This window comes from Dendropsophus ebraccatus, chromosome 7 (genome assembly GCF_027789765.1).
Source record: "Dendropsophus ebraccatus isolate aDenEbr1 chromosome 7, aDenEbr1.pat, whole genome shotgun sequence".
NCBI classification, from domain to species: Eukaryota; Metazoa; Chordata; class Amphibia; order Anura; family Hylidae; genus Dendropsophus; species Dendropsophus ebraccatus.
The window spans coordinates 91,765,943-91,778,122 of record NC_091460.1 but is presented as its reverse complement, the minus strand read 5'-3'; the positions used below and the strand labels follow the sequence as shown (position 1 = coordinate 91,778,122).

Genomic DNA, 12,180 nt, shown 5'->3' with positions numbered 1-12,180 from the left:
AAAGATAAGGACCTGCCATCTTCTATTGGTCAATAGGGGCCATGTGACTATGTGGAGGTTGTCAGGCATTAAATGAAGGATCTGTGAATGTCTATTGGCCTCAACATTTCAGCTATTTGCATATGTGTTGTGATTGGCTGGTTAGGGCTGTGCTGTGTGCAGTTAGAATTTCACCATTCATTTCTTTGGGAAATGTTTGGCCTTTAAAAGAAAATTTCAAAAATTGAAACCAAAAATACTTATAACACCTGTCACCTCTGAGGCGTCTGTGCCCAAAGCAGTTCGGGCTGTATTAAAGGAGAAGTCCGGCGAAAATTATTTTTTTATATGTTATTACTGATGGAAAGTTATACAATTTTCTAATGTACATTAATTATGGGAAATGCTCCTATACTGCTATTTCCCTTAATTTAGTGTACCAGGAAGTGTTAGAATTCTCTCAGAAGCAGTGACGTCACGACGAAAGGTGTAATTCCTATGGAGTGTCCAGCAGGGGGCGCACTATATATAGAAGTCAATGAGTACCATTGACTTCTATATATAGTGCGCCCCTGCTGGACACTCCATTGGAATTACAATGGATGTGTATGTAATGTAATATACAGTGTTTTTGATTGAATACATTTATGAAATACATTGGGGAGCAAGTGTCCTTGCTCCCCAAAGTATTCCATAAATGTAAGCAATCAGTACATCACAGGAAGCCCGCCGCCCGCCGCTACTGAACGCCCGCCGCTGTGGACTACTCTCAACTACTACTCTCCCCACCTGCTCATAGCATGTGCAGGTGATGGGAGAGTAGTAGCCGGGTTATATGGCTGAGATCGCCGCCGCGATGCCGCGCAGGGGAGCCGCACATCACTGCAGCTATCATCCCCCTCCTGCTGCTTCCTTACTCTATGTGATAGCTGACTTCCTGCCCGGCCGCCGGGCAGGAAGTCAGCTATCACATAGAGTAAGGAAGCAGCAGGAGGGGGGAGCGGAGGGGGATGATAGCTGCAGTGATGTGCGGCTCCCCTGCGCGGCATCGCGGCGGCGATCTCAGCCATATAACCCGGCTACTACTCTCCCATCACCTGCACATGCTATGAGCAGGTGGGGAGAGTAGTAGTTGAGAGTAGTCCACAGCGGCGGGCGTTCGGTAGCGGCGGGCTTCCTGTGATGTACTGATTGCTTACATTTATGGAATACTTTGGGGAGCAAGGACACTTGCTCCCCAATGTATTTCATAAATGTATTCAATCAAAAACACTGTATATTACATTACATACACATCCATTGTAATTCCAATGGAGTGTCCAGCAGGGGCGCACTATATATAGAAGTCAATGGTACTCATTGACTTCTATATATATAGTGCGCCCCCTGCTGGACACTCCATAGGAATTACACCTTTCGTCGTGACGTCACTGCTTCTGAGAGAATTCTAACACTTCCTGGTACACTAAATTAAGGGAAATAGCAGTATAGGAGCATTTCCCATAATTAATGTACATTAGAAAATTGTATAACTTTCCATCAGTAATAACATAAAAAAATAATTTTCGCGGGACTTCTCCTTTAATTGCAGAAAATTAGCTGGTAGAAGAAGAATGAAGTCTATATACTGTATGGCACCATGTATTAGCCTCAGTTTTTTTCATTAAAATCCAAATACTCACTTGCCACATTTTTTACACTCCTCAACAAACATGTTTCCATGAAGCTCTGCCAGGTTATCCCTGCAAAATGGACAAAGCAAAGATAAATAAAAGGCTGCAGCAAACCTGTGCATTCAATATTAATAACAAGATGTATGCAAAGCATGTAAATGATGTGCTTAACTTATTCTGGATGTAGAGTTTTGGATTCTAGCAAGATGACCTCTAAAATTCTCTAAATTTCGCACAGCTGCTTCATTACAGTGCCGGGAACAGTCAAAGACTTTCCCTGCTCCCAGCATCATATTAGTAGATAATGTTGTGAGGGACGACACTCCAATGCAGGGCTTCCACAGACAGAACATGTGTATAAGGCCTAAATTTTTACACATTATGATGGTGAAAGCAAGAAGTCAAATTACTGTACAAAAGAGCAAGTTTTTCCTATGAAAACTTAGGGGTATAGCCAAAAAAATGTTGTAATGTTTACATTGTTATACAGTTAATAAGGTTGAAAGACGACAAGGGTTCATTAAGTTCAACATTATCACATGTAATTTAGTGTCCATAACTTGAAACGTTATATTTGTTGGCCGGGCCCGGGAATAGACAAGCGCACTGGGTCCATTCCGTGCACAAGCCCTATTGGAAAATAATGGGGCTTGAGCATGGAATGGACCCAATGGAGGCATATCCAGAGTTACGCTGAACTTCCAGCGGCAGCAGTGTCTGCAGGCTGATCTGGACAGAAAACATAATGACAGGCACACCTCAAAGTGAAGCATAAAATGAGAATTTAAGATATACAGAATGAAGACAAGAAATAAAGTAACATACCTTGGAAATCCAGATCTTAAGTGTAAACCATCTACATTCTGACTGATCAAAAACTTCAAGACACCAACTTTCTGTAGCTGCAGTAGCGCCATGTGTGTTACAGATGGACAAGCAGTTTCAAATGTTGTATCAAATTTTGGATTTAAACCCTTCTCCTCTAATGTCCACACACCATTAGGACCTCTAAAAGAAAAGAGATTGGGCATGAGTTTGATGATACTATGTCCATAAGCTTATGTGTCGGTTCAGTGTGTGGTGCACAGTTGTATTCAAAAGTTTACAGAATTTCTTGTCCTTTTTTTCAGAGAATATGAATGATAACACAAAAACTTTTTCCCCCACTCATGGTTAGTAGTTGGGTGGAGCCATTTATTGTCAAACTATTGTGTTTTTTCTTTTTAAATCATAATGACAACCCAAAACAACCAAAACATCAGCGATCCACCTCTGTGCTTTAACCCCTTCGTGCTGCAGCTAGTTTGGGCCTTAATGACCAGGCTAATTTTTCAAAATCTGACCTGTCTCACTTTATGCTCTTATAGCTCAGTGATGCTTTAACGTAGGGCTGGGCGATTAATCGAATTAATTCGATTAATCGTCCAGAACGTTGAAATCGATTTGATTTTTTGTGAAAATCGTAAATTCGATTTTCACAAAAAATCTTTTCGGGCTGCTGTGCCGGAGAGGAGCTGAGGAAGGTGGGTTGCGGTGCGGGCCGGCGGGAGAGCCGTAGAGGGGCGGTGTGGGTGAGTGGGGAGAAGATGCTGGGTGGCCAGGCTGGAGAGGGGCGGTGCCGGCGGCCTCCAGCCACTGACAGCGCCGCCGCTGACCTGCCCCCGCCCCCTCCACTGAGCGTCCCGCTCTCCTCCCGGCCAGACATGGAGGTCCCAGGTCTGTGGAGGAGGAGGCCGCAGGGGGATGGGGGGGGGGGCTCAGTGCAGATCCCCGTTCCCGCTGTATAGCTCCGTGACCCGCAGCGCCTCGATCACCACCTACTGTAGTCCCTGCGGCCTCCTCCTCCACAGACCCGGGACCTCCATGTCTTGCCGGGAGGAGAGCATGTGTGCGGAGGTGAGAGGAGGAGGAGAAGGAGATGTATGTGCCCTCCTGCTCCAATCACCCCCCAGTCCCCTCAGTGTCCCCCCCAGTCCCCCAGTCCCCAAATGCCCTCAGTGTCCCCCCCAGTCCCCTCAGTGTCCCCCCATCCCCTCAGTGTCCCCCCCATCCCCTCAGTGTCCCCCCCGTGTCCCCCCCAATCCCCTCAGTGTCCCCCCCAATCCCCTCAGTGTCCCCCCCAATCCCCTCAGTGTCCCCCCCAATCCCCTCAGTGTCCCCCCCAATCCCCTCAGTGTCCCCCCCAATCCCCTCAGTGTCCCCCCATCCCCTTAGTGTCCCCTCAGTGTCCCCCCCATCACCTCAGTGTCCCCTCAGTGTCCCCCCCATCACCTCAGTGTCCCCCAGTCCCCAAATGCCCTCAGTGTCCCCTCCCAGTCCCCTCAGTGTCCCCCCCCAGTCCCCAAATCCCCTCAGTGTCCCCCCCCAGTCCCCAAATCCCCTCAGTGTCCCCCCCAGTCCCCTCAGTGTCCCCCCCAGTCCCCAAATCCCCTCAGTGTCCCCCCCAGTCCCCTCAGTGTCCCCCCCAGTCCCCTCAGTGTCCCCCCCAGTCCCCTCAGTGTCCCCCCCAGTCCCCTCAGTGTCCCCCCCAGTCCCCTCAGTGTCCCCCCCAGTCCCCTCAGTGTCCCCCCCAGTCCCCTCAGTGTCCCCCCCAGTCCCCTCAGTGTCCCCCCCAGTCCCCTCAGTGTCCCCCCCAGTCCCCTCAGTGTCCCCCCCAGTCCCCTCAGTGTCCCCCCCAGTCCCCTCAGTGTCCCCCCCAGTCCCCTCAGTGTCCCCCCCCGTCCCCTCAGTGTCCCCCCCAGTCCCCTCAGTGTCCCCCCCAGTCCCCTCAGTGTCCCCCCCAGTCCCCTCAGTGTCCCCCCAGTCCCCTCAGTGTCCCCCCAGTCCCCTTCAGTCCCCCCAGTCCCCTTCAGTCCCCCCATCCCCTTCAGTGTCCCCCCCATCCCCTCAGTGTCCCCCCCATCCCCTCAGTGTCCCCCCCATCCCCTTCAGTGTCCCCCCCCATCCCCTCAGTGTCCCCCCCATCCCCTTCAGTGTCCCCCCCATCCCCTTCAGTGTCCCCCCCCATCCCCTCAGTGTCCCCCCCATCCCCTCAGTGTCCCCCCATCCCCTCAGTGTCCCCCCCAGTCCCCTTCAGTGTCCCCCCCAGTCCCCTTCAGTGTCCCCCCCAGTCCCCTTCAGTGTCCCCCCCCAGTCCCCTTCAGTGTCACCCCATTCCCCCTCAGTCTCCCCAGTCACCCCTCATCTATACCTCCACTACTACACCCCTTATCCACTAGACCTCCACTACTACACCCTACGTAGATGAAGGCACAAACATGATTTCCTATACTATATGGGGGCTCTGTTACACTGGAAAGCAATACAGTTGTTGTCTGAAATATCATTAAAATAGTATCTGATGCTGCAGGGAGAAAATGTTCTGTTTATTTAGCAAAAAACAAAAAAAAAAAAAAAAAAAAAAAAAAAAAATATCGAGATTTAAATCGAGAATCATCCAAATTTTTTTAAAAATCGAGATTTTATTTTTTGCCCATATCGCCCAGCCCTACTTTAACGTATGCTAGCGATTCTGAGATTGTTTTTTCGTCACATATGGCACTTTATGTTAGTGGCAAAATTTGGTCACTACTTTGTTTGTTTTTTGTGAAAAACATCAAAATATCATGAAAAATTAAAAAAATTAGCATTTTATGAACTTTGAAATTCTCTGCTTCTAAAAAAAGAACGTCGTAGCACATAAATTAGTTACTAAGTCACATTAACAATATGTCTTCTTTATTCTGGCATAATTTGGTAAACATATTTTACTTTTTTAGGGTGTTATGGGGCTTAGAAATTTATCAGCAAATTATCACATTTTCGTGAAAGTTTCCAAAACTGATTTTTTTAGGGACCAGTTCTTTTTTTAAATGGATTTATAAGTCTGGTATCCTGAAAACCCCCAGAAGTGACCCCATTTTGGAAACTACACACCTTAAAGAATTAATCTAGGGGTATAATGAGCATTTTAACCCTACAGGGGCTGGAGGAAAGTATTCACAATTAGGCAGTAAAAAAATGGAAAATTTAAATTTTCCAATAATATATATGTTTAGATTGAAGTTTCTCATTTTCAAAAGGAACATGAGAGAAAAAGCACGCCAAAATTTGGTCTGTCACTTTAAATTTTCAGAGTTGGCTGGTTGTGAAGCGCATGCGCACTTCATAACCAGCCAGGACGTCGAGGAGGACAGAGCTCCAGGATCAGGTGAGTATATGGGGAAGGGGGGATGACTGGGGGACATCACTTTTTATCCCCTGTCACCAATCATTCATGGTGACAGGGGATAAAAAGTGCCGGGAGCACATGGTACAAGCGATCAGCGGTATATAGGCGGAGAGCATGGGGCTTTCATTCATTTTAACTTTTCCATCGCTGTGAACCGACATTAGTCGGTTCACAGCGATGGCGGCGGCCATCTTGGAAATTATGGCCGCCGGGGGAGGGGGGTTAGTGATCGCCCTACTAGGGGGGGCTGATCTGAGGTCTGGGGGACACTTATTTCATCTCCCCCCGCCGTAGATTCACAGCGGGGGGAGATGAAAGGCGGCGGCATCGGTAATCCCCTTCACCGACGGCCGCCGCTATACCGTTAATAGCGGCAATCGTCGCTTAGGGGCAGGGCCGGGACGGACCCCACACTGCCCCAACCCCTCAGCTACCTCCGGTAGCCGGGGGGATGGGGTGGGGCCGTCCCGACCCCGCAGCCTTATTTTCTGCCATCGCCGTAAAAAGCTGATGGCAGCAGAATAAGGACCCTTAGTGACCGCCGTAAAAAGCCGTATCGGCGGTCACTAAGGGGTTAAAGTAGGAATGGTGATCCGTTATTTATAGGCCTTGTTGACACCTCTCCAACATTATGCTATGTTCATGGTTATGGCAAAAAAAAAAAAAAAAAAAAGGTAGATTTTGGTCTTTTCACCAGGGCTGTGGAGTTGGAACTAGTTTGGGTTGGAGTGGGTTCTTCTTTGCATCCCAAACAAATTTCCTGGAAGTTGTGGCAAAAAATTGTCAATTTGTGTCAACTTCTGTGCAGGTTATTAAGCCAAAATCACCAGGGTATGTGAAGGTCATTTAGATGTTTTTGGTAGTAATTATGATTTAAAAAGAGAAAACACAGTAATTTGACAATAAATGGTTCAACCAACTACTAACCATGAGTTTTTGTGTTATTTAAATTCTTATGGCTGTATCCATGTTTTCCTGGATCTAACTTCTGAAGCCACAGGAAAGCAAACACTGAGCGTTCGGTTTAGAGAAAGGTGCCGAACTGGAACCCTTTGTCAGATTCCCTCAACACTAACTTCTAACTTAAATAGTAACTTATGACTTCCGGTTCCGGCGCGACCATGTGAGGACGCACGCCTGAGGAGCTCCCGGTGTGAGGCGACACGGTACCTTGCAAAACCGCCGCAGACGGCGACAGACCAGCCCGGGGAGACAGGACGGCAGGCGATCAGCAGGGGGACAAGCAGATGGAGCGATATCTGCTCCGTAGCACCCAGAAGCAGCCCCAGACGCCGGGCCACATGGCGGCAGTCGGATCCAATATGGCGCAGGAGGAGGAAAGCACTGCCACAGGCGGACCCCCCCAGCAGGCAAGTGAGGGCTGGCGAGACCCAGAACCGGGGCAGCGGCAGCAGAATACCGGCCCAGCGGGACCGAGACATCCTCCCGACAGTGCAGGGGGAGAGTGTGGAAGGGATGCCAGCCAGGACCCGCAGCGAACCGGCACAGAGGAGGGGGAAGCAGGACCCAAAGCCGGTAACCATGTGCTATCTATGGGGGAGACTCAGCCTGCAAAGGCAATGCTAGGGGGTCCCGGCCAATACCAAGCTCCTCCAGGCAGCCCTGCATTCCCATCCCAGACCCCAATACAAGGTATTATGCCACAGATCTCTGCCCAGGCTCAGCTGCTGGAATATACTGGGGAAATAGGCGGTGCTGCCAGCATTACTAACAATACCTGCTCACAGGGAGGAATATCGCCCGCAATTGACTATAAGCTATTGGCAGCAGCAGTTACACAGCATATACTCCCGAATATGCAGAGAATAATAGAGGATGCTTTTAAGACCTCTCTGTCTCAGATACGTAAGGAAGTTACTGACCACGCCACCAGAATTGAGGTGGTGGAACAGCGTGTTTCTGCTCTAGAAGATGAAAATGACTTTCTTCGTTCTCGCGTACGCCAATTATACGATGTCACTGAGGTTATGGAGGACAAAATAGATGACTTGGAAAATCGTTCCAGAAGGAACAATTTGCGCATCATAGGGATACAGGAGAAAATTGGCGCAGCTGACCTGCAACCATTCTGTGAGCGGGACATACCAAGGGCCCTTGACCTGCCCCATGCGTGTAGGATTGAAAGGGTGCACAGACTGGGCATGCCCCCCAGTATCCGCGAGAATGTGCGGGACTCGATTAACACAAGACCTCGCCCAGTTATATTTCGGCTGCTGGACTTTAACGATAAAACCGCCATCCTACGAGCTTACAGGAAGAGGTCTCAGCCCCTGGAGGTACAGGGCATGCGCCTCATGATCTTTGAGGACTACTCTGCAGAAGTCACAAAACGGCGCAGAGCTTTCAGCAACGTGTGCACAGCTTTATTTAAGGCGAAAAAGAAGTTCCAGCTGCAATATCCGGCCACCTTGCGCATTTTTCATAACGATGGCTCAATGTCTACATACAAATCACCAAAGTTGGCGGAAGAAGCTTTCAGGAGAAATGAGCCCTTCAGTGGATCACAGCCGTTCAGCCAACGGTCACAAGACCGCCCCGCCCAGCATACAGCCCTCCGCCCGGAACAGTCTTCACCCAAGGAGCAGCGCCGGCGCATGCGACGTGCAAGACGCGCCAGAAGTCACTCCAGGTCTCCCTCCCCTGACTGAGATGTTTGAGGACGGGGCTGTAATCCGGCTGCTTAAGGGACAGTAGCAAGTATCTCGCATTTACCTGCATAGATGTTATAGTTATCATTTAACACTTTTCTTCCTTACATAACAATGATCCTGCTGTTGTCTTGATCCTCGGGGCGTGACTTTTTGTATACCTATGTAGTGGCGCCCCCACGGCAGCCCGGTGCATGGCTGAAAAAAGAGAAGTCCCATACTCGAGGATGGAGAGGCAGTCTCATGCTATCAGGCCCTCTCACGAGATGACAAATCACTTTTGTTTGGTTAGGTTTTGTTGTTGTTTTTATGTATCCCAAGTTTTATTTAAGAGGCACGCGGCATATGGCATAGGGGACACATGGTCTTTTGTTTCTTTTTCTCTTTCCATACTCTCGGGGGGAGAGGGGAGGGGGGAATTCAAATATGAGCTTAGACAGACCTGTGGGCATAGGGTATCCACTGCTGAAAATGCTCTCTCTAATGCGATTTCCTTACTACAGATTATCCTTGCATTCTATCTTTGTCTCGACTCATCATGGTTAGACTCATAACATGGAACGTTAAGGGGTTAAGATCGCCCAATAAGCGAGTGCAGCTACTCCGCTTTCTGAAGAACCACCGCCCCGACATAGTAATGATGCAGGAAACACACCTAGAGGCGGAGGACATGAATAGAATGCAACGATTCTGGGTTGGCAGCGTCTATGGGTCCCCATCAGTGAACGGTAAGGCGGGAGTTATTACGCTGATTCATAAGTCCTTCCAATTTAAGCTAGTATCTCACACTAATGATGATGAAGGAAGGGTCTCGCACCTGATTATAGACCACCAAGGGGACCAGTATAGCATTTTTAATATATACGCCCCCAATGGGGATAACACGACCTTTTTCTCAGCACTGGCAGATAAGCTAAATGCAGATACCACTCAGAAGAAAGTAGTGGGGGGGGATTTTAACACGGTCCTCGATCCAAAAGAGGACAGGAAGGGACCCTCAACAAACCCTACGCAATACCGGTCTAGAGATAGAGTGCTACCGGGTTTCCTGGAACTGACAGGCCTGGAGGACGCATGGCGACTCACGCATCCAGCCGACAGGGACTTCACCCACTTCTCACACCCCCACCAATCCTGGTCTAGAATAGACTACATATTGACTAACCCAATACTCAGCCGCAGGGTAGAATCGGTAAAACATGGGGACCTAGTCATCACGGATCATTCTCCGGTTATATTGACCCTATTCCCATCCTGCCCGACGGGTAACGAGTTTATTTGGCGGTTTCCCTCCTTTATGACGGAGGATGAAACGTTTGTTGAGCTTTTGAGGGGGTGGTGGACGGAGTTCGATTATTATAATGCGGAACACAAATCCACTCCCCAACTATTCTGGGAAACTAGCAAGGTTGTTCTTAGAGGTAAATTAATAGCTCATGTCACCTCGATGAAAAAAAAAACCGCCGCTCAATATAAGACGGCGAGTGATCACCTTAGAAACGCTTACACAGCCTTCCTGGGGGACTCATCTGACTCCAACAGGGAGGCCTGGCAAGCAGCAAAGGCTGACTATGAGCTATGGCTGGACAGGAGGGATAGGCTGTATCGATCCCAAGGCGAGGTGGAATTTTTCCGCTACGGTAACAAGGCGGGCAGACTCCTGGCTAGACTAGCAAAAGGTAGACATCCCCCGGCCCATGTATTAGCCCTGAGAGACCAACAGGGGACCTTGCACACTACCCCGACCCAAATAAATAAAATCCTAGGGGATTATTACACATCACTTTATTCCACACCCCCTTTGGAGACGGGTACCTTGTCCACTTTTCTAGCGGATTTATCACTTCCTTCACTCTCTATGGAGCAGCAGGAGGTGCTAAACGCAGAAATTACTGAGGAGGAAGTCCGTGGGGCTATAAAGGCCTCCTCAAATGGCAAGGCTCCCGGACCCGACGGGTTTACGGGTGAATTTTTTAAAACATTAACAGACCAGATCGCACCAAGTCTCACTGCACATTTTAACTCTATGTTTACCACAGGCAATGTCCCGGCAGGAGCAAAAATGGCGTACATAAAAGTTCTCCCTAAGCCGGGTAAAGACCCCACAGACCCGGGATCGTACCGCCCAATCTCGCTAATAAATCATGACATTAAACTACTGACCAAAATACTAGCAGACCGACTAGCCAATTACATGCCTGACCTGGTGGGGGAGGCGCAAGTGGGATTTATTAGAAATAGGTCGGCAGTCACTAATATTAGAAAAGTGCTGGTGGTCTTGGATAGGATCCGACACCGCCCTCAGCCAAACGACAACCCTGCTTTATTGTCTCTAGACGCGGAGAAAGCGTTCGACAATGTTCGCTGGGATTGGCTGTGGGCGGTGTTAGACAAATTCTCTATTGGAGGGCGCTTTCAGGCGTTTTTGGGGGGCCTATACACTAATCCGATAGCGAGGGTCCATACCCCGGGGCTCTTGTCAGCCCCAATCCCATTAGGAAGGGGCACCCGACAGGAATGCCCGCTTTCCCCCTTATTATTCGATTTGATCATAGAGCCTCTAGCCAAATATCTAGAAACCTCGGACATGTTCGAGGGTATTCAGGTGGGTGGCAGATCAGTTAAAACGACCCTCTTTGCGGACGATCTCCTAATTTTTCTTAATAACCCCCACACCAGCCTACCCGCATTATTTAGTTTCCTGACTGACTATGGTAAGCTTTCAGGATATAAAATAAATTTTGCTAAAAGTGAGCTCCTCCCTCTGGGTCCATCTCCCCCCCCTTGGGCGCGTGTAAATAGGCCATCTTCTGTACAGGTAGCTAAGTCACATATAACTTATCTGGGGATCAAGGTGGGGAAAACGCCGGACTCTTTGTACTCCCTAAACTATCCTCCACTACTGAACAAAATCTACTCAGAACTGCGTAAGTGGGCACAATTGCCAATCACCTTTATGGGACGCTGTCACCTGGTAAAGATGATCAGTTTTGCGCGGTTGTTGTACCCACTTCAAACCCTACCCCTGCTTATAAAACACACTGACATAAACAAACTTCGCCAGACCTTCTCCACATTTATATGGGCGGGTAGACGCCCGAGAATTGCCTTCCAAAAATTGGCCCTGAGCAAATTGGATGGGGGGCTTAACTTCCCGAATGTTAGGGGATACAATATAGTCTGTCTTCTCCGTCATGTTATTGACTGGCTACATGGTTCCTCCTATCATTCTAACTTCCCCCTTGAGTCAGCACTCCTTCAACCCTGGAACCCGGTGGCACTTCTACACACCTCTCACTCTCGAATGCCGACGCAGCTCAAGAGCTTTACCATTCTGAAAGATACAGTGATGGCGTGGAGGGAGGTACGAAAGATATTTAAACTTCCCTTTCTCTTGTCCAAAAGGATGCCTCTCTTTGGACATCCAGAACCCCCTTGGGGAAGTTCCCCAGGATGGGCGTTGCAATGGATGACCAGGGGAGTCACACAGGCGGGTCATCTGATTAATCCCGAGAGTCGGCAATGGTTCACCCCATCGGAAATCCTGTCTAAATTTGCTCTTCCTCAGTCTCACTTCCTCTATGTCCAGCAGGTGTATTCATTCTGCTTTACCAGGCTGCGGAACTTGGGGGAAGAGGCTCAAAACCAT

General features: G+C 49.1%; 1 protein-coding gene across 6 annotated transcripts in view; it reads right to left on the bottom strand.

Annotated features, from left to right (window-relative positions):
* The window catches only part of SIRT6 (sirtuin 6), a 65,410-nt gene that overhangs the window by 36,605 nt on the left and 16,625 nt on the right, over window positions 1-12,180 (bottom strand). For all 6 annotated transcript variants that reach the window (XM_069977895.1, XM_069977896.1, XM_069977900.1 and 3 more), the window contains 2 exons: window positions 2,478-2,660; window positions 1,662-1,721 (listed from right to left, as the gene is read on the bottom strand). In XM_069977895.1, coding sequence (XP_069833996.1) covers window positions 1,662-1,721; window positions 2,478-2,660 — 243 coding nt within the window. The remainder of the gene's footprint in view (window positions 1-1,661; window positions 1,722-2,477; window positions 2,661-12,180) is intronic.